Genomic DNA, 21,964 nt, shown 5'->3' with positions numbered 1-21,964 from the left:
TAAAGGGGGAGGAGCCCCTTATAAAACCATCAGATCCTGTGAGAACTCACTATCACAAGAACAGCATGGGGGAACGGCCCCCATGATTCAAGTATCTCCACTTGATCACTCCTTTGACATGTGGGGATTATGGGAATTACAATTCAAGATGAGATTAAGGTGGGGACACAAAGCCTAACCATATCACCATGCAAGAAAAAGATGTAGGTAACCTTGCCCTCAAGAGCTCTTGGTCTAGGACATGACAAAATATCACCTACTGAAATTGAAGTTAGCAGATTCACATCTGTATAACTGCGTAAACTTTACTAATTTCTTTTATTAAGCAATTATCTCAGTCTCAGTTTCAGCTGAATTCCCAAGATAATTGGTTTCAACTACGTTCACTTTCCAAAGTATGATACCGGGTCACCGATGCAAAGCTTACAAAGTCTTGTGACCGTTAGTTGACCTTTTTTGTGTCTTTGGAGACAACGAGAGAGGTTGAGAGAGGCAATAGATTATAAGGGCTTAAAAAAAACCCGTATTTGGCTGATGCTTTAAGTATGAGTCATGCCCTTCGTGACTTCAGCCCATGGGAGAAAAGTAAGAACCCTCTTTTCTTCACTTCACACGTAGGAGAGATGGTGCTCTATCTCCAAGCACTAGGGATACGTCATCCTCACCAAGTGGCTCCAATGAGGGTGATAGGTCCCCTGGGGCTTAGAGACACAGTGGGCAGGTGTCTGACCCTTGACTCACAGCTGACTCGTGTTCTGCCTGCCCATGGAGCAAAAAGATGTGTTAATGGGAAAAGAAGGCACATGGGTTTCTCAGGAAGCTCATGGGGACCCACGATAGAGATTTAAAAAAAAAAAAAAAAAGAGAGAGAGAGAGAAAAAAAAAGCGTGGTGGCACCAGGATGTCTTAAATCCTGCCCAGAAGGATCTCTAGGACTCTGGAGACCTCTACAGAGTGAATCACTAGGTGCCTCGGAATGAGAGAGGCATCTTAAGTCTTAAGCCTGCATCACAGAATGGCAGACAAGAGATTCCTACCTAGTTGCGGGGGTGGGGAAGAAGGCAGGGCACTGCTCCTTCCATGGTCCGTAAGACCTCTCCATCAGGCCCCTGCTTATCTGTTCACCTTCACTTCCTACCAGTTTCTGGCTTCATGAGGCCACACCACCCCGCTTCCTGCTGCCTTTCAAACACAAGATTGCTTCTGCCTCAGAGGACCAAGTTGGCCTGGAAGGGATTTCCAGACTCCCAGAACTGGCTTCTCATTATTGCTATGCGTCATCTCAAACACCACCTCCTCAGCGAGGCTGGCCTTCCCAGGCACTCCGGCTAAAGCATTTCCCAAGCCTTGGCCATCATGTAACTTTTTTTTTTTTTTTTTTTTTTAACTTTTCTTGGCTATACACCCACTAATCACGAGTATACAGCTCAATACATTTTCAACAAACGGAACGCAGGTATTGACCCAGCATTGAGATCAAGGGCCAACATAACCACATTGGCAAAGGATTTGCAAGAACCCTGTCCACAGCAACTGAGTTTGCCCGAATCTGTAAATTCATGCAGCTTTACACCTGCACTGGCCAATACCGTAATTGCTAGCCACACGTAGCCACCGAGCGCTTGAAAGGCAGCTGGTGTCATTTGTTGAAATGATAACGTTTTGGACATACTGAGTCAAATAAGAAATGACACACATGGCTCTCATCATGTTTCTATTGGACAGCGCTGCCTGGGGCCTCAGCAAGTCGTTTGGCTTCTTCATGTCTTTCATCTGTCTTCTCCAACTGACTGTAAGTTCCCTGTAGACAAGGCCTGCTCCGTTCAAGGCTCGATCTCCAGCTCCTGACACACCACACGCTAGGTGCTCAGTCACTAATGGTCACGCGAACGAGTGATCAGTGGGTGAAGCAGGGACTGCTGCCTGGGAAAGGTGAGCAGGCTGGAAATGGGAGGTCCCCGCGGCGTTTCCCAGCCAGGCTCCTCCCGAGGCGGAATGAAGGAGAGACCCCGGATGTAGTCGAGGGGCCAGGAGGGAGGAGAGGAGAGGAGGGTCGCCCCACCCTGGAGCGGGAATGCTCCAGGGCCGCTCGGGGTCGCCAGGCGGCGGTTTCCAGGCAACGGCTGAACACAGACGCTGGCTGGACGCCGGCGCTGAGCAACCTGAGGCCAGCAGACTCCGACTGGGCCCCTGGGCGGGCGGGACGGACCGCGGTCAAGGCGGGGGCGCTGGACGGGGGCGGCATGGAGGACGACGAGGAGGAGACCACCGCGTCCACGCTGCGGGGCAAGCCCAGGCCGCCGCCCGTCTCGGCACAGTCCGCCTTCAGCTACATCCCGCCGCGGCGCCTAGACCCCAAGGAGCACAGCTACTACTACCGCCAGGCGCGGGTGAGGACCGCGGGCGGGGCACGGAGGCGGGAAGGCTGGGCGACTGGGCAGGGGCGGGCGGCCGGCCGCGGAGGGGTGGGGGAGAGGGGATCACCCCAGCGGAAGGGTCTTGGGGCAGGGCTCTCCCTCGGGGAGAGGGCGTGGGGGTGGGGCTCACCTTAGGGACTGGGCCTGGGGGGCGGGACTAGACCTTAGGGAAGGCGGCCTGGGGGCGGGGCTCACCTTAGGGACTGGGGCCTGGGGGCGGGACTCACCTTAGGGGAGGAGGCTTGGGGGCGGGGGTGCGCCACCCGGGACAGGAGCAGGAGCTCACAGCAAGGAGGATCCTTGGGAGAGGCTGCACCGCTAGGGATGGTGACAGAGCTCACAGCGTGGTGGAGCCCTAGAGGAGGAGCGCGCCTTCGGGCAGGGACCCTGGGGGCAGGGCTTCACTAACAGGGGTAGGTTCCGAGGGGCGGGGCTGGGTGGGAGCGTGCAGGGATGAAGGGGGCGCAGCAGGGTCAGCTGGGGGGACAGGGAGGGTGAGCTCCCGCCAAGGCGCCTGGACCCCAAAGAGTACAGCTAAGGCGACCACCAGTGTCAGCTGAACCCCCCGGGAACGAGGATGTGGGAGGAGCCGGGTGCGCGAATGGGTGTCTCAGCTGCCACCAGGGGCCGGGGGTCGCGGGAATGCTCAGCTGGGACCCAGTGCTCTTCGGAGAAGGGAGCGGGAGCCACTAGGTGTCAGGATCTCTGAAAAGCACAGTGGCTCTGTCGGGACGGCAGGGCGCTCTTTCTGCCCAGGGTCTGGAGGGGGTCGCAGGAAGCAGGGACCACCAGGGTAACAAGGAAACATGGCCTTGCCGCCGGGACTAGGCCTGGATGGTCCAGGGAGCGGGAAACCCTCTGCCCTGCAAACAGAAGACCAGAAGGAATAGCTGGCGAACCGCCTGCAGGGAGGGCTGGACTGAGAGTGGTCCCTCTGTTCTTCTGTCCTGGCCACACTGGCCCGTGCACTTCCTGGGATGGACTCTGAGGGTCTGCGAAGGCCACTGGGCACCCTGCATCTCCCACCAGCGGCCAAAGGCAGGAAAAGGAGCAAATTCGAAGTCAGTTGAGGGTCATCTACTCCTGTCTTCTCACCATTGTTCCTAAATGTCCCCAGTTTGTCTTGCTCAGGATGCAGAGGCAGGGGAGTCATTGAGCATTCATTGAGGACCCTCAGCCTGCAGGCATAACTGGGACAGGCCTTTCTAATTCTGGCTGTCCTGGTGGCTTGAGTGGCTAGAGAGGGATATAGATTAGCCAGGTGTCTAGGGGGAAGGAGATCGTTCCCTTATGGTGTATAAGGTATTCCCAGAAAATGCATCCTTCCTCTCCCCCACTCCCACCCCCACAATTGGTTAGCACACACTGGCCTGCATGCCACCCATAAACTGTAAGCACTCATGGACAGCTTCACCAACAGAAGCAAGCATGTTTCTAGTTTAGACAGCTGCTGTGGGTTGAATTGTGTCCCCTTGAAATTTAGGTTTTGGAGTCTTAATCCCCAGTACCTTAGAATGTGAACTTATTTGGAGACAGAATTTTACAGAGATAATCAAATTAAAATGAGGTCATTAGGATGAGCCCTATTCCAGTATGACCAGTGTCCTTGAGAAAATGGGAAATTTGGATACATACAGACTGGCATGTATTAGTCCTTTCTCACACTGCTAATAAAAACAAACCCAAGACTGGGTAATTTATAAAGGAAAGAGGTTTAACTGACTCACAGTTCAGCTTGGCTGGGGAGGACTCAGGAAACTTAGAATCATGGCAGAAGGGGATGCAAATATGTCCTTCTTCACGTGGCAGCATCAAGAAGAATGAGTGCCCAGTGAAGACGGAAGACCCTTATAAAACCATCAGGTCCTGTGAGAACTAACTCACTATCACGAGAACAGGATGGGAGAAACTGCCCCCATGATTCAATTATCTCCAGATGGTCCCTCCCAGGACATGTGGGAATTATGGGAACAACAATTCAAGATGAGATTTGGGTGGGGACACAGCCAAACCATATCAGGGAGGATGATGTAAAGGGACACAGGGAGAAGACCTACAAGCCTCAGGAAAAGGCCTGGAACAGGACATTCCTTCACAGCCAACTGCTTGATTGCATACTTCTGGTGCCAGTACTGTGAGACAATGAATTCTGTTGGTTAAGCCCCCTCATCCGTGGCACTTAGTTTGTGCAGCCCCGGCTGACGAATACGGCAGCCATAAACCTCAGCCTGCTCCCAGGAGGATCTTTGGTGTCTGATAGCTCCTCTCTGCTTGGCTTTGAGCAATATGCAAGGACGGGGGGAAAGGGACATTTGCAATCAGATCTGTCTCTGCAGCACTGTTTGCCTGTTCTCCCAGGCTCGACTATCCACTGGATGTTAAGACAGGAGGGAAACACGAGGGAATGGTAACTTCCCAATCTCATTGCCCTCAGGGACTTCATTTTGTTTTCCTCCTGGGAGCAATATGTTTTGAAAGAACTGTTACCTATATGTAATTTCACTTATTAACTGAATTTTACATTTTAAGTATGCAATACTCATGTGACTGCCAATCAACTATGATTAATGCATAGCAGTAATGCACTGCATGAGATAAACAGCCGAAAAAGTAAGGAGTCTTATTGTGTTAACTTGTTCTATGCTGTTTTGTTGAAAGGAAATAAAATTCATCTGGCTGTTGGACAGAATAAAAACATGGACAATAACGCCATTTGAGGGGCCCTGTAAATAAGATGGGGGCACCAGGAAAAAGAGCAGAACCCCATCCCCTGTGGGCCAGCTACTGCCTAGGGAAAAGTGGTGAAATTGAGCCTGGCAGGCACAGTTCATTCTTACATTTACCAGTCTAATAAATGGCTCTACCTTCCTGGGGCCAGACTAACCAAAGGGCAGAGAGGTGCCTGAAGTGTGAAGTGACTGGGACTCCATCCCTTGGAAGGAGGTCCGCTGGGAGTGGGCCACAAATCTGTCCCTTTAATGCAGGGGTCAGTAAACCGAGGCTCCTTGGCTGAGTCTGGCCAGCTGCCTATTTTAATAAATAAAGTTTTCCTAGAACACAGTCTCACACCTATATGTTTGCGTGTCTGTGGTTACCCCAGAGAGTTGTGTAGATTTGGTAGAGATCATGTGACCTGCAAAGCCTAAAACAGTTGCTACCTGGCCCTTTACAGAAAAAGTTTCCCACCCCCTGCTCTAATGTATCACTACCTTCTGGAAGGTAGGTATGGAACGTAGAACAAATTGATGCAAAGTGGATTTTTGAAAAAACAACTTTTTTCCATACAGTTTGGATAACTGAAGTCACAAACAAATTCAAGTCCTGAGGCCTTTAGTACCATGCAAAAGAAAATGATGCAACATAAATGTTAACATCTAAATTGAAACAGCCTTGAAAGCAACAAGAATAACAAAAGCATTTTGAAGCCCATTTGACAAATAGCTACCAATGGTAATAATCCACTCCTCAGGATGATATGAACTGGGGTTTAATCACCTGCAGGACCAAAGAAACTGATTCTCTGACCTGGAGACTATTTGGAATAAAGAGGGTAAATTCTGTATCACAGGTTTTCTAGAGAACTCAGTTACACCTAAATTTGCTGTAAATAATTTCAGGCTCTAATTTGGGAGGCCGAGCAGGGCGGATCACTTGAGATTAGGAGTTCAATCAAGAGCAGTCCAGCCAGCGTGGTGAAATCTCATCTTTACTTAAAAATACAAAAAATAGCCAGATGTGGTGGCCCATGCCTCTAGTCCTAGCTACTCGGGAAGCTAAGGCAGGAGAATCACTTGAGCCCAGGAGATCAAGGTTGCAGGGAACCGAGACTGCACCACTGCACTCCGCTCTGGGTGACAGAGTGAGACTCTGTCTCCAAAAGATGATAATAATAGTAAGAAGAAGAATTTCAGGCCCTAATCAAGCTGAGCAGTAAAAGCAGTATGGAATTAGTTCTTAAGCCAATGCTATGGTCTGAATATTTGTGTTCCCCCCAAATACATACGTTGAAATCATAACCCCCAACATGACAGCATTAGGAGGTGGGTCTTTGCGAAGTGATGAGGACATGAAGGTGGAGCCCTCCCGAATGGTATTATCACCCTTGTTAAAGAGACTCCAGAGAGCTCCCTCCCCGCTCCCAGCATGTGAAGACACAATGAGAATGTGCCATGTAGCAACCAGAAAATGCTCCCTCACCAGACACCAAATCTGCCAGCGCCTTGGTCTTGGACTGCCCAACCTCGAGAACCTCGAGAAATAAAAGTATGTTGTTTATAAATCACCCAGTATATAGGTATTTTGTTATAGCAGCCTGATGGGACTATTCTGTTTAGTTTATTCCTGTGTAACACACAGTAGTGTGTATACCAATTAGTTGGTAGCACAGGCTGAGTAATCCTGGGTAAGAATGTTGGCTCCGTGTTGACCAGCCATGTGGACCTGCCACATTAACACACACTGTTTCACTCTACCCACCTTTGAGGCAAATGTTGCCAACTTCATAGAGCTCTTATATGAATGACTTTAATTAATCAATGCAAAGCGGCACATGGTAAGCCCAATGTAAGTACAGCTATTATTATCGTTTGCTTTTGTTAGTGATATTAGAGCTGCTTTTCACTAAGTCCTGGGTCCCGGTGGCAAACCTCATATCCCTGACTCTCATTTGCTGTCAGAAATTACACAGGTGAAGGCAAAATGTGAGTGTCAATCTGTGGCTTCTAATCCTCTGAAGCAGCTTACTTCAGGGAGCCCACAGAGTGGATGCACTGAAGGCTGCACACTTATTTAAAGCCTCAGTAATGCCTCTGAATTGTAAGACAAATTCGTCATCTAAAGCTGCCAGCAAAAATGTGATCGGCTCCTGTACTGCTCCCTAGGGAGTTCTAGTAGCGTAGGCTTTGCTCATAAAATATGGTTCCTGTGGCAGCAAAGCAGATTCCATTCAACAGTGTTTTTCAATTCCTTTTTTCTCCTTCTGCCTTGTGCAGCATTTCTGCTGCGGAAATGAAAAAGCAGAATCAAAGGACAATGGTATTTTATGAAGGTTTGGATTAAATTCCTCAAAGTCTAAGAGCTGCATTTAAAGAAATTATAACTGGTTTCAGAATCCACTTTCCCTCATGCCAAGGGGGCTTGTGGATAACTCTGTCTTGAGTGAGGCTTTGCTGTGAAGGCCCCACCTTAGGTTTGGTGGGATTAGCTGGCTTTTCTTCTCCGTGTATGTTGGGGACAGAAGCTGACTGTTTCTTCATGCGTCGAGGACTCTACCTCCCTGAGCACTGAATTTTCGTTTGCCAAGTGCGGCCAAGCACCTTATACAGATGCATGTTGATATGGCAATAAGTCCCCTCCCAAATCTCATCTCCAATTGTAGCCCCCACGTGTCGAGGCGGGGACCTGGTGGGAGGTGATTGGATCATGGGGGCACTTTCCCCCTGGCTGTTCTCGTGATAGTGAGTGAGTCCTCAGGAGATCTGACGGTTTAAAAGTGGCGCTTCCCTCTTTGCTCTCTCTCTCTCTCTCTCTCTCTCTCTCTCTCTCTCTCCCCTGCCACCACGTGAAGAAGGTCTTTGCTTCCCCTTTGCCTTCTGCCATGAGTGTAAGTTTCCTGAGGCCTCCCCAGCCATGCGAAACTGTGAGTCAATTAAACCTTTTTTTCTTTATAAATTACCCAGTCTTAGGCAGTTCTTTATAGCAGTGCGAAAATAGACTAATACACATGTTAACTGTCCAGAGGCACAAAGAGGAATCTCTGAAGGGCCTGACAGTATACAGACAGTGCTCAATATGAGCCTCCCTAGGTCCTCCCTCTATGGAGCCTGTCTGCATAGGAACTAAGCACCTTTACCACACACACTCAGCCACTCCAAGGGGGCTGTGCAGGGAAGGTGAACTCAGTTCTATTGCTGATCTGCCTGTCAATATCTAGGCTACTCTCCATTATCCAGCATACTCTTAAGCTCACATGCCTTTCCAAAAGAATTTGTACTAGCTCAGTGAAATTATGACCTCTCTGCATGGATATCTCTTTCCCTCTCCCTGCTTGTTTTTCTCCTTTCGTCTATTAGTATCTAACCTGCTAAGTATTTTGCTTAGTTATCTTGTTGTTTTCTCCCACTAAATGTGAGCTTTGTGAGGACAATGATTTAGCTTTATCACAGCTATGTCTTCAGCAATCAAAAGAGTCCCTGTCTCATAGTTGGAACTCCATAAATACCTGTTGCATGAACAAATGAGGAATGAATAATCGGAAAGCCAATTTTTAAAACAAAAGGATAAGTCACCGATTTTCAAAATTAGCTTCTTAGACTAAATAGGGGTTTTGGTTTGGATTGTCAGCTGCTTTGCTTATCCCCGTCCTCGTTCTCCTCCTCTGGTATCGTCAATAGCAGTGGGTTATAGTTTCTTCTCTACTTCTCCAGTTGCATTTTCACTATCCAGTGACCTGCCCCTGGAAAACTCAGGGCTTGGGGGAATTGGGCTGAATATCTTCCTCCAGGGCAGGTAGCTCCTTAAAAAGGGGTTGGTGGGGGCGCTGAGCCCAAGGTCCAGTTTCCCTTGCAAACCCATTAGTGAGAGAGGAATGAGTGAAAGGGGAGGCAGGCATGTTCTAGTGGAGATCTTTCACATGGTATGAAACACCGAGAGTGAGGAATCCATGTTCCGATGAATCAAAACTCCTGTGTGAGCATGTCCTCTGTGTCTTTTCATTGAGTGCATGCTTGTCATGATACGCATCTAAATGTTTTTTATACAAGAACATATTCACACACAGATCACACAGATGTGGACACATATGTTTGCAGCTTGCCCTTTTCATTTAATAATATATCTTAGTTTTTCAAAATCACCCCCTTTTAAGGGGTACAAGCAAATGACACAAGAAAAGGACAACATTTTTCCCAATAACTTTGACCAAGAGGAACGTATAAGATTGAATTCGAGTTTCAGCCCCTTTGGATTGCTGTTTCTTCCTGAGTTGTGAATTGCTGGGCTGGGGGTGATGGGGTGAGTAGGGAGCTGGTATCAGTGGAAGAGGAAAAACAATTGACTCCACAATCACCACATTTCCAACTGGTGACAAGTTAAGCACATAGATGAATGTAGAACTCTCTGAATCAGAACACTCGTAGAATTTGACGCAGACACAAGATCAGAGGGAGGAGTTATCTTGACTTCAATCCAATGGTAGAATATCCAGATTATTTGAAAATTTATAAGAATTTCTAAAACTTGTGATATTAATGTACCAAGAGAGGACACAGAATCTTTTCCACAGGAAAAAACAAAAACCCAAAGAGAATAGTTGAGTATTGTCTTTTCATAAAAACCTAACATTGTGTCCTTCGCAAGCAACAGTCCTCTGAGATACAGAATTTTGAATGCTGTTAAAATTAATGAAAATGTCCTCATTAAGCTTCACACAATACCAAACCTCCAAGGAGATGCTCTGGATTTATAAGTAAATTGAGGCCCTTAAGAATCAAAGGAAACTGTTTTGGATCACCTTGGGGGTTTTCAGTTTTAAAAGTAGGTCGTTTATCCTTGGACTAGCAAACTGATGGAAAGCCTCAAGATGAGGAGGTCATAGTGCTGTGGCTTCTGAGGACAGGAAGTAAGGTAGCCCAGTCATAGGTTGATTAGCATATTAAACAAGGTGGACTAGGATGTGCTATGGAAACACACCCTAAACCCAAAGAGTCTTAACCCCCGATGTGCTGGAGCTGGCGTGTATGACTCACAAAAGCCAAATGTTAGCATATCTTCTAAGCTCTGCGTTTCATTGGTAGCCTAAAATTGACCATGATCGAAGTATTTACACCATGGAAATCATCAAATACTACAAATCAGATTTTTTTTCCTCCAGAAAGTGGGTTGTTAAACATAGGTGCACCAATGGGCTTAACATAATAACCATGACATCACAGAGGCTTTTTTTTTTTTTTTTTTTTCTCATTCATAGCCTAACATTTATGTTTCTCCCGGGAGGCTCTTAGTGCAATTGCTTGGAAATCCAGGTGCCTTCTTTTTAATGGTTTCACTATTACTAGGGCCTAGGAGTTTTTAGGACTTTAGAGTCATGTATTGGATGCTCGAAATTTATTAGCCTGTGAGTGGGGGGAGAGGGTTTGGAGGACTGCCTGGGAGTTTTTTACGGACCAGGACTAGAAGTAGAATTTATTGGAGTTACCCACATTCCTGGCCCCAGCCTAATTGTGAGGGAAACTGGGAAATGCATCTTCTGCTTGTTCCGGAAGTGGTAGTATGTTTGATGAGCACATAGCATTACCCCTGCCGCAATTACATGACAAAAAGTATTAATTTTTTTCTCTTGTTTTTTTTTTCTTTCTTTCTTATAGAACTTATTGGTTTAACCTTATGGTGGAGAGTGAATTAATGCTTTAAATAGTCTGAAGAGGAGGAGAAAATGAAGGACCAGGGTCCCAGTTTGCTCAAAAACTTACCCCAGTTATTTGTATGAGAGTGTGTGCAACTTCTGGGAGTAAGGGTGCTTCTCAGGTTGGGAGGAGTCATGGGGCATGATGGCTACTTCCTGCCAAGTGTGTTTGCCTGGGCTGCCACAAAATGTGCCACAGACTTGGTGGCTTAAAACAACAGAAATTTCTTCTCTTTTAGTTTTGGAGGCTAGAAGCCTGAAATCAAGGTGTTAACAGGACTTTTTTTTTTCTAATTTCCAACTTCTAATTTGTGAAGGATATTCAGGTTTGTTACATATGTAAACACATGCCCTGTTGGATTGTACAGATCATCCTATCATCCAGGTAATAAGCCCAGCCTCCATTAACTATTCTTCCTGACCTTCTCCCTCCTCCCACCTCCCATCCTCTGACAGCCCCCAGTGTGTATTGCCCGCCCCCCATGTGTCCCTGTGTTTTCATCATTTTTTTTTTTTTTTTTGAGACGGAGTCTTGCTCTGTTGCCCAGGCTGGAGTGCAGTGGTGCAATCTCGGCTCACTGCAAGCTCCGCCTCCCGGGTTCACGCCATTCTCCTGCCTCAGCCTCCCGAGTAGCTGGGACTACAGGCGCCTGCCGCTGCGCCCGGCTAATTTTTTCTATTTTTAGTAGAGACGGGGTTTCACCATGGTCTCGATCTCCTGACCTTGTGATCCACCCGCCTCGGCCTCCCAAAGTGCTGGGATTACAGGCGTGAGCCACCGCGCCCGGCCTGTTTTCATCATTTAGCCCTCATTTATAAGTGAGAACATGCGGGATTTGGTTTTCTGTTCCTGTGTTAGTTTGCTAAGGATAATGGCCTCCAGCTCCATCCATGTCCCTGCAAAGGACATGACCTCATTCCATTTCATGGCTGCGTAGTATGCTATGGTGTATATGTACCACATTTTACTTATCCAGTCTATCATTGATGGGCATTTAGGTTGACTTCATATCTTTGCTATTGTGAGTAGTGCTGCATTGAACATACATGTGCATGTGTCTTTATAATAGAATGATTCCTATTCCTTTGGGTATATACTCAGTAATGGGATTGCTGGATTGAATGGTATTTCTGCTTTTAGGTCTTTGAGGAGTCACCACACTGTCTTTCAAAGTGGTTGAATTCATTTACACTCCCACTAACAGTGTATGAGCGTTCCTTTTTCTTCACAACCTCACCAACATCTGTTGTTTTTTGACTTTTCAATATTCATTCTGACTGGTGTGAGATAGTATCTCATTGTGGTTTTGATTTGCATTTCTCTAATGATCAGTGATGTTGAGCTTTTTTTCATGTGTTTCTTGGCCACTTGTATGTCTTTTGAGAAGTGTCTGTTCATGTCCTTTGCCCAATTTTTAATGGGGTGTTCTTTTTTTCTTGTAAATTTAAGTTTCTTGTAGATGCTGGATATTAGACCTTTGTCAGATGTACTGCTTGCAAAAATTTTCTCACCTTCTGTAGGTTGTCTCTTTATTCTGCTCATAATTTCTTTTGCTGTACAGAGCTCTGAAGTTTAATTAGATACTATATGTCAATTTTTGCTTTGTTGCAATTCAGCAGGATTGGTTCTTTCTAGGGGCTGCAAGGGAAGGCTCTGTTCCAGGCCTTTCTCCTTGGCTGGTTGATGGCCATCTTCTCCCAATGTCTCTTCACATCATCTTCCCTCGGTGCATGTCCATGTCCAAATTTCTCCTTTCAATAAGGACACCAGTCATATTAACTTGGGGGTCTACCCTACTCCAGTATGACCTCATCTTAATTAATTATATCTTCAATTACCTTATTCCAAATAAGGTCATATTCAGAGTTCCTGGGGGTTAGGACTTCAACATGTGAATGCTTGGAGGACATAAGTCAGCTGATCACATCCAGTGAGGTTGTTCGGCAGTGGTTCTAACCACAGCAGTGTGGTGCAGTCTCCCGTCTCACCTTCAGTCACCTGCACTTCCTCCCCCTGGCCCAAGCAATTGCCTATCATTCATTCTTTTCTGCTACTCTACTTTGTGCAAACTTCTCTTATTCCATTTGTATTTTTCTGTGGTTCATAACTAATGGGTTGATTTCTCTTCTTAGTCTGTGGTCTCTTTAAGGTAGGGACTCCCCATTTCTGTCCTGGAGCCTGGCATAGTGTCTCACACAATGGTAGGCCTAATGTGCTGTGGAGGTTGAAAACTGGAGGCCTCCACTCTACCCACATCATCTGCCCAGGTCTGTGGACCACAGCAATTTCTCAGGATCGGGGTGGAGGTTATTGTGAGGTAAACTGAGGGTAGGTGATCAGGTACCATGACCAGGCTAAGGTTATGCTACGTTTTAACAATATTCAAAACACAAAGGGAGAGATCACAAGGTAAAAAATGGATATTTTCTGTTTTGCTTTTTTTTTTTTTTTTTTAAAAAAAAGGAACATCATCTGTGAAATAGAGACAATTCCTTGAGGAATTTTAATGGCAAAATTTCAGTAATTTCAGAAGCTCTGTCTTGTGATTAGCATCTAAATCCCAATTGGTTTTTATTCGTACCATTTTGCTTCAAGCCATATGGGAATAAAAGAAAAAAAAAGAAAGATTAATAATTAAAATCCAGGGAAACAACAGATTTTCAGTTTGATTAGTTATTGAAAATGGATAGTCACATTTCAAAGTGAGGCTGCCTGTCTACTGATGATTTTTTTTTTTTTTTTTGGTCCTTATTTTTCAATGATAGAAAAATTCACTTGTACTCTGGAAAGTTCTGAATATGCAAAATCTGCACAAAAATAAGCTTCCTAAGATTCTGATCACTCCATACCCACAAGCAGTGAGATTCCTAGTAAAGACTAAGATGTAGAAGATCGTTGGCAACTAATCCAGGGATTGTGAGGCAGGCATGGCTGCTCATAGTGGTTGCTTTTATAGTGTTTTAGGAGACCTGATTAGAATGAGAAGAAATAGGCATTTTCTCTGTAAAGTTGCATATTACACTGGGCTTCTTCAATATAGGGAACAAAATGAATGAACATATCCTTTCTCATTCTGATAATAGTAATTGCATTCTCATTCTATTCTGAAGTCCTTTCTTCTTCAGAGTTTTTCTCCCAGGATAATCCAAGCACCCCAGTGGGCGCTCACTCAGTTCAGGAGGGTCGGACCTGATTAAAATCACTGTGCAGAAGAAAATACAAGACCAGGCAGTTCCTGGAGGATCTATTTTCCCTGCTGTTCGTGCCACCCACTCTGGAGGGCTGTCTCTCAGATCTGGGTGATATGGTTTGGCTGTGTCACCATCCAGATCTCATCTGGAATTGTAACTCCCACAATTCCCATGTGTTATGGGAGGAACCCAGTAGGAGGTGACTGAATTATGGGGGTGGATCTTTCCTGCACTGTTCTTGTGATAGTGAATGAGTCTCATGAGATCTGATGGTTTTAAAAAGGGGAGTTTCCCTGCACAAGCTCTCTCTCTGGCTGCTGCCATGTAAGAAGTGCCTTTCACCTTCTGCCATGATTGTGAGGCCTCCCTAGACACATGTAACTGTAAGCCCATTAAACCTCTTTCTTTTGTAAATTGCCCAGTCTTGGGTATGTCTTTATCAGCAGTATGAGAACAGACTAATACACTGGGTGGGGGGGGCTGCCCACACACAGGGAGCATTATAGGGTTTGAAGGGCCATCAGTCACTCCACTTTGCCTCAAGGTTCTCAGGGTGCAGGAGGAGAGAGGGCCTCCTGGCCATGAGTGTAGCTTTCTTCCAGGGGTTCAGTTCTAGAGACTAGGTCTTCATTTTGTACACTGCAGCTGTTCTCCCCAAAACCCATGGAACAGGGTCAGCCAGGTCAGGAGGGATTCCAGAGGCAACAGAACACCTAGATGATGAGCAAGAGCCTGGATAATATTGAATCCCTTAAAATATTGGGTGTATGTGTGGTGGCATGGGGGTGACGGAGATCAAGCTATTAGCCAGCCAGTGGCTCTGAATCTCAAAGGAAAGGTCTGGATGGCAATGTATTTACTCTGGAGAATTTATCCTCCCTCATCCTTGCAAAGTGTGTGTGGTGTACTTGGGCTTCATGTGTGTTACTAGGTGGCCCATCGCAAAAAGGTTTGCTTAGCCTTGCAGGCCAGCAGCAGATTGGCTTCTGCACCAACAGCTGCCTATGTTATGAATGTTAAAGATACTGAGATTTCTCTATCATGTCTTAAAATGGTTTTTTAAAGTTTTCATTTTATTTGATAAGCAAATGTCTAATTTGTAGGTAGTCAAAGTGATTGATATTTTTGACATTTTACCTATTGTTTTCATGTGTACGAGTTTTCGAATGGGTTTTCTTTTTCATTTGTCTTATCATCCAGAATTTACTTTTGGCTATAGTGTGATGTGAAGGCCCAAATAACTAGCCAATTGTCACAATACTAAATGTTGAATGGCTTATCAATTCTCCATTGATTCAGGCTTTTACAAAATCCTGTGGGTATGTAGCTATATGGTAGGTTGCCATCAGGAGACATGAGGTCCAGGGTGGTTTGACGTGAACACATCCAGAAGTTGAGTGAGAGTGAAGACAATGATAAGAGATGCTTGTGTCTGGTAACTCATAAAATGACCAGCAGAGCACAGAGGCAGAAGCCACAGCTCCTGGTTGGAGGTCGTTTTCCTCCTTCAAGCCGACTAGAGTAATTCTGAACTAAGACATACCAGGTTCCCTGCAGTGGCTGGCCAGGCACCTTGCACATGTTGCTGTTGGAATTCTTGCGAATCTTAAAGTAATAATTCTTAAAGACCATGTTGTTTCCTTACTAGATGGCTCGTTGAGTAAGGACAGTAGCCACATCTGAGTTATCTTCTAAATTCCCCTCAGCAGGAGCACAGCATGTTGCACATGACAGATGATCTGTGAATGATTTGCTAAGGATTGGCCAAAGCTACATTATGATCTAGTTATTCCCATTACAGGCCAGAGTGCCAAGTTCCTGCAGTCACTGTGAGTGGGCATTACGTGTTTTCCAACATACTATATAGAAGTCTTGCATCCTTTTCACTGCCTACTTCTACCTCTGTATCCTCCTGTTGGAGGGAATCATTCTAGCATCACTAACTGGGAAAAAAACAAAACAAAACAAAACAAAACCAACCAAGCATAAGCTAGAGACCTAATACTCCCAAATCCCACGGAGACATGTCTGAGTTTGCTGCTGGAAAATTTAAGGCAGCTGGAATAACAAATGGCATGACAAGGTGAAGATTAAAGACCAGCTAATACACGCATTCTTTTTTTTTTTTTTTTTTACTAGATACCGAACAAGGAAGATTTTCTTTTGTATTCAGAAAAAGTTGGGATGATAAAGTGGAGACAATACAGATGATAGCTCTGTTAATGGGTCATTTTCTAATACATCAGAGTTGTGTGTGTATGTAAATTACATACATATGATATATACGTGTATATTATATATAATATATGTATTCATATATTTATGGATTACCAAGTGTCACACTTATCACATATGATTAAAGAAAAAATACTTTTATCTTTCAAGAGAGGGGTTTGCACATAGACAGCCTGACTCTTGGCTAGTGTTAGAGTTCAGGAACCAACACACCAAAATATGGCGCTCTGACACTCTGGCCTCAAGAAAAGAAGGCTCACAGTCTCTCTGACCACCCCCACCCCCAGCCCTGGCTCCTGTCTCTCAACTGTTTGTCTCTCCCAGAGCACTTGATGAAGCTGATCTCTAAAGTTTGCTTATTTGCCTAAAGTCTGGACTCACCAAAGAAGAAAACAGTGACCCCTGGTAGCTTCCCTGCGTTTTCATTAACTGCACTCACATCCTGGGAAGACAGGTTGAAGTCTGCTAAGACACCTGGACAGACTTTCGTCACAGACCATCGTCTGCTCTGTGGGCCCAACAGACTTTCTCCCAGACCATTGTATCCCCCTAAAAATAACTTACTGCCTCCCTCAAATCATCCACATTTCCCCATCTTCCTTTCTCGTATGAAGAAGGCTGTGCAAGCATCTGTAGCCCATGGTGTGGTGGGGTAATCACCCTGAGATGTCCCCCATGCACATTAATGAAAATGTGTATACCCTTTCTTCTTTTAATCTCCCTTCTGTCAGTTGATTTTCAGGCAACCTTCAGAAGGCAAAGAAGACGTCTGCCCTTGGCTCCTGCACTAGTGACTTAAAAGATGACTTCTGTTAAGTTTCATTATCTTAGTATGTAGGTATTGTTTGTTTTTCAAAGAAGCTGAAGCTTATAGAAAATTTGAGGAGACAAGACAAGTAGAAATGAAGGAAAAGTACACACATGTGTAACCTTAGAGATGTGGTTTTGCTATGGTCTGAATGTTTGTGATTCATATGTTGAAGCCTCACCCGCAATGTGGTGGTATTGGGAGGCGGGGCCTTTGGGAGGGGGTTAGGCCTGAGGGCAGAGTTCCCATAAATGGAATTAGTGCCCCTATAAAAGAAGCTTGAGGGGGCTTGTTTGCCTTTCCAGCATGTGAGGCTACAGGGAGAAGACACCATCTGTGAATCATAAATATAGCCCTCACCTGACGCTGAGTCTCACAGGGCCTTGAACTTGGACCTCGCAGCCTCCAGGACTGTGAGAAATACACTGCTGTTGCTTAGAAGTCACCCAGTCTGTATGTTATTTTGTCATAGCAGCCTGAATGGACTAAGACACAAATTTTTATTTTAAAGTTTGAGCTCTAGCAATGGAGTCAGACAGCAAGAGAGCTTGGGGAACCACCTCTCTCAACAAGGGAGGAGAAAGTTGAGAAGTGCCATGAAAATGTCCCTCCTTCATCCTGGGCCTCTTAATAACCTTCTCTTGCTGGTGAGGGCTGGGCTTCTCCCTGCTCCACATCACAGCCGGTTCTGCTTGGTGAGGTGACTTTTCCTATCACATACTCACCACATGCACCTCCAGCCTCCCTTGGGAAAGAACTGGCATCTGTGCTCCATCGGGCCTCAATGACCCAGCCTTCAAATTAACCCACGGCTTTCTTTCTCTTTTTTTCCTAGACAGGAATTATTTCCCTCTATGACTGTGTTTTTAAGAGGCGACTAGATTATGATCAGAAGTTGCACCGAGATGACAGAGAACATGCAAAAAGCCTGGGACTTCATGTTAATGAAGAGGTAATATTAAGACAGAATGTTAACAAGTTGTCAGCAGATTAACAAAACTTTATACAGGCATATCTAGTTTTATTACACTTCACTTTATTGGGCTTCATAGAGACTGTATTTTTTACACATTGAAAGTTTGTGGCAACCTTATGTCAAGTAAGTCTATTGGTCCCATTTTTCCAATAGCGTGTAACCACTTCCTATCTCTGTGTCAGCATTTTTTAACAGTAAAGTATTTACAAATTAAGATCTGTACATTTTTCAGATATAATGCTATTGCACACTTAATATACTATAGTATAGTGTAAACGTAACTTGTATATGCACTGGAAAACCAAAACATCTGTATGACTCACTTAATAGTGATATTTATTGCCGTGGTTTGGAACCAAACCTGCAATATCTCTGAGGTATGCTTGTACGTGTGTGTGTGTGTGTGCACGCACGTGTGTGTGTGTGTGGTGGGGAGTGTATGTACAGTCATGCATTGCTTAACAACAGGGATTCATTCTGAGAAATTCATTGCTAGGCGATTTTGTCATTGAGTGAACATCAGAGTATACTTAACACAAACCTAGATAGCATAGCCTACTCCACACCTAGGCCATATGGTACAGCTTATTTCTCCCAGGCTACCAATCTGTACAGCGTGTTACAGTATAAAATATTGTAAACGATTATAACACAATGGTAAGTGTTTTTATATCTAAACATAAAAAGGTACCGTAAAAATATGGTATAAAAATAAAAAATGATACACTCGTGTGGGCACTTACCATGAATGAAGCTTGCAGGACTGGAAGCTGCCCTGGGTGAGTCAGTGAGTGAGTGGTGAGTGAATGTGAAGGCCTAGGACATGACTGTGCACCACCGTAGACTTTATAAGCACTGTGCACTTTGGCTACGCTACATTTATTTTAGATTTTTTTTCTTCAATAATACATTAACCTTAGCTTACTGTTACTTTTTAACCTTATAAACTTTTTAATTTTAAGAACTTGGACTCTTTTATAAAGTAACACTTAGCTTAAAACACAAACACATCGTACAGCTGTACAAAAATATTTTCTCTCTTTAGATCTTTATAAGGTATCTATTTTTAATTTTTTTAAGCTTTTAAAGTTTTTGGTTAAAAACTAAGACACAAACACACACCTTAACCTCGGCCTACACAGGGTCAGGATCGTCAGTATCACTGCCTTCCACCTCCACATCTCGTCCCACTGGAAGGTCTTCAAAGGCAATGACACGCAACACACATGGAGCTGTCATCTCCTAGGCTAACAGTGTCTCCTCTGGAATACCTCCTAAAGAACCTGCCGGAGGTTGTTTTATAGTTAACTTTTAAAAATAAGTAGAAAGAGTACACTCTTAAAATAGAGATAAAAAGTATAATAAATACAGAAACCAGTAACATAGTCATTTATTATTATTGTCAAGTACTGTGAGCTGTACATAATTGTATGTGTTATATTTTATATGACTGGCAGCCCAGTAGGTTTATTTTCACCAGCATCACCCAAACGCATGAGGAATGTGATGTATTACGACATGACAACAGTTATGACATCATTAGGTGATAGGAATTTTTTAGTTGTATTAGATTTTGCCATTTTCATGGCAAAAACAGCAATTAGTTTTGCACCAACTTAATATTATAAGCTTGTGGGACTATCATCATATATGCGATCTATCATTGAGTAAAATGTCATATGGCACATGACTGTATGTGTATATGTGTATGCATGTATATAGGCATACATGTATGTACATGTGTGTATGTATATATGTGTGTATATGTATATACAGATATGTATATTTGTATATATTGTACATATGTTTATGTGTGTGCACATGTGTACCTGTGTGTATATATGTGCATGTGTGTGTATATTCATGTGTATGTGTGTATATATTATATATGTGTGTATATATGTGTACGTGTGTGTCTGTGAATGTGTGTAAATGTGTGTATAGATGCATGCATACATGCATATGTATGTGGATGTGTATATATTATGTGTGTATATGTGTGAATATATGTATGTATATTATGCATATATGTGTATATTGTATGCTTGTACATGTGTGTGCATAGGTATGTACATGCATGTGTGTGTATATGCGCACATACACATATATATTTAATATTGTCCTCAGTTGCTTTATGTAATTTTCTTGATGCAGCTCTCCTCTATCTTTTTGTGCCAAGAAGCTAAGGCTAAGATACTCTTATAGTTCCCTGTATTAAGTCATGTCGTTGTGTATTTTTCTTGATATTGTTGTTTGGTTCTTTAGAATTTAAAAATTTAAGGACAGCAAAGCTAAGACGTTCCCTTCAACAGATAAAACAAGTCTCTGCTTCACCGCTGAGTCCGGACTTTCATAATTTTTCCAGAAAAGTTGGTCTTGCAGAGCTGAAATTGTGCACACGAGAACATTTCTTCCAAGTTTAGTTACAAAGCCACCATAAGTAGCACATGTGGTGCCTTCTAAGTTAATGCAAAGTTAGTGTTTTCCTCAGGAGAAAACTGTGGCACATAGTTTTTCAGAAAAAGGCTCCATCCTCTCAGAGCTGCCATTCCCGAAGGAAGACAGAAAAAGTAAAGGCAAAGAAATCATGGGCTGGGTGTGGTGGCTCACGTCTGTAATCCCAGCACTTTGGGAGGCCAAGGTGGGCGGATCACCTGAGGTCAGGAGCTCCAGACTAGCCTGGCCAACATGGGGAAACCCCGTCTCTAGTGAAAATATAAAAATTAGCCAGGCATGGTGGTGCACGCTTGTAATCCCAGCTACTTGGGGGGCTGAGGGAGGAGAATCGCTTGAACCCGGGAGGCAGAGGTTGCAGTGAGCCGACATCGCACCTTTGCACTCCAACCTGGGCGACAAGAGCAAGACTCCATCTCAAAACAAACAAACAAACAAACAAACAAACAAAAAACAAAAAAAGAAAAGAAAAAGAAAAAAAGAAAGAGAAGAAAAAAAGAAATGATGAGCAAATTCTAGGTGGTGATGAGTGGTATGTGGGAAGAGGAAGCCATGTGAGGATGTGAGAGGGGGAAAGTGAGAGGGATGAGCAGGGAGCTGGGGAGGGGCGGGGCCAGGGAGGACCTGGACATCTGAGGCAGGATCTGGGTGGTGGGAAGGGACCAGCAGCAGCAGGGGCGGGTAAATGACCAGGAAGAGCACAGAGACAGACAGGTAGAGCAAATGGTCCGGCACAGTTTCCCAACATGTCCATTGAATACACCAGCCAGCTTTCTAGCAAATTCAGCGGTTCCCCACCATAGGCTACTTCCCTGTGAAGCCGCTGGCTTCAGCGTGGAGGTCCCCTCTTGGTCTACCGTGGTGGGACCCGGGCAGGTAAAGCTCCCAGGACCAGGCTGATGGATGTACGGGTGAGCTGTGCTGGCGAATGCAGTGGTGCTGACGATGTGCTTTGATAACTTTCACCAGGAACAGGAGAGGCCGGTTGGAGTGTTGACGTCTTCTGTCTATGGGAAGCGCATCCGTCAGCCCATTGAACCCCTAAACCGGGACTTCGGCCGTGTCAACCACGTGCAGGCTGACTTCTACAGGAAGAACGACATTCCCAGCCTCAAGGCACCCGGCTTTGGGCACATGGCTCCAGCCTGAAGCATCCCTGTGGTCCACAGGGCATGTCGCGATGCCCTGTGGGCTGGCAAGGTTGCACAGCAAGAAGGTGGCATCTGGAGCCTTCTTTCCCCTTCCCATGACACCTAGGAGCTTGGCTCTGCCTGTGTTGCATCTCTGCAGTGGGACCCATGAAGATTAGCAGCTTCCCTCAGGTTGCTGTCGTTAGGAGCCTGACCAAAAGCACCTTCAGTACATGTGAAGAGTCTCTGGTTTGATGATTTTCAGCTGGAATTATTTTTGATCAAATGATACCGGAGACCGATTCACTGTGAGCACCTGAATAAAATGAAAACTTTGTTCCCCCTTGGTAA

At 44.9% G+C, this 21,964-nt stretch overlaps 1 protein-coding gene across 1 annotated transcript; it reads left to right on the top strand.

Moving 5' to 3' along the window:
- The first annotated feature begins 1,371 nt into the window (after nucleotides 1-1,371).
- On the top strand, nucleotides 1,372-21,964 carry C5H5orf49 (chromosome 5 C5orf49 homolog). The gene is made up of 3 exons (XM_003899488.3): nucleotides 1,372-2,390; nucleotides 17,889-18,005; nucleotides 21,453-21,964. Exons 1-3 carry the CDS (start codon nucleotides 1,878-1,880, stop codon nucleotides 21,630-21,632), a joined length of 810 nt encoding a protein of 269 aa, XP_003899537.2. The 5' UTR covers nucleotides 1,372-1,877; the 3' UTR covers nucleotides 21,633-21,964.

The sequence above is a fragment of the Papio anubis genome, chromosome 5 (genome assembly GCF_008728515.1).
Source record: "Papio anubis isolate 15944 chromosome 5, Panubis1.0, whole genome shotgun sequence".
NCBI classification, from domain to species: Eukaryota; Metazoa; Chordata; class Mammalia; order Primates; family Cercopithecidae; genus Papio; species Papio anubis.
The sequence above is the reverse complement of the archived record's forward strand: the minus strand, read 5'-3'. Positions and strand labels throughout refer to the sequence as shown.

Coding starts and splice junctions, on each gene's coding strand:
- C5H5orf49 (XM_003899488.3), top strand. CDS start 1,878: ATGGTCACGCGAACGAGTGATCAGTGGGTGAAGCAGGGACTGCTGCCT. Junction 2,391..17,888: donor ACTACTACCGCCAGGCGCGG/GTGAGGACCGCG, acceptor TTTTTTTCCTAG/ACAGGAATTATTTCCCTCTA. Junction 18,006..21,452: donor GACTTCATGTTAATGAAGAG/GTAATATTAAGA, acceptor AACTTTCACCAG/GAACAGGAGAGGCCGGTTGG.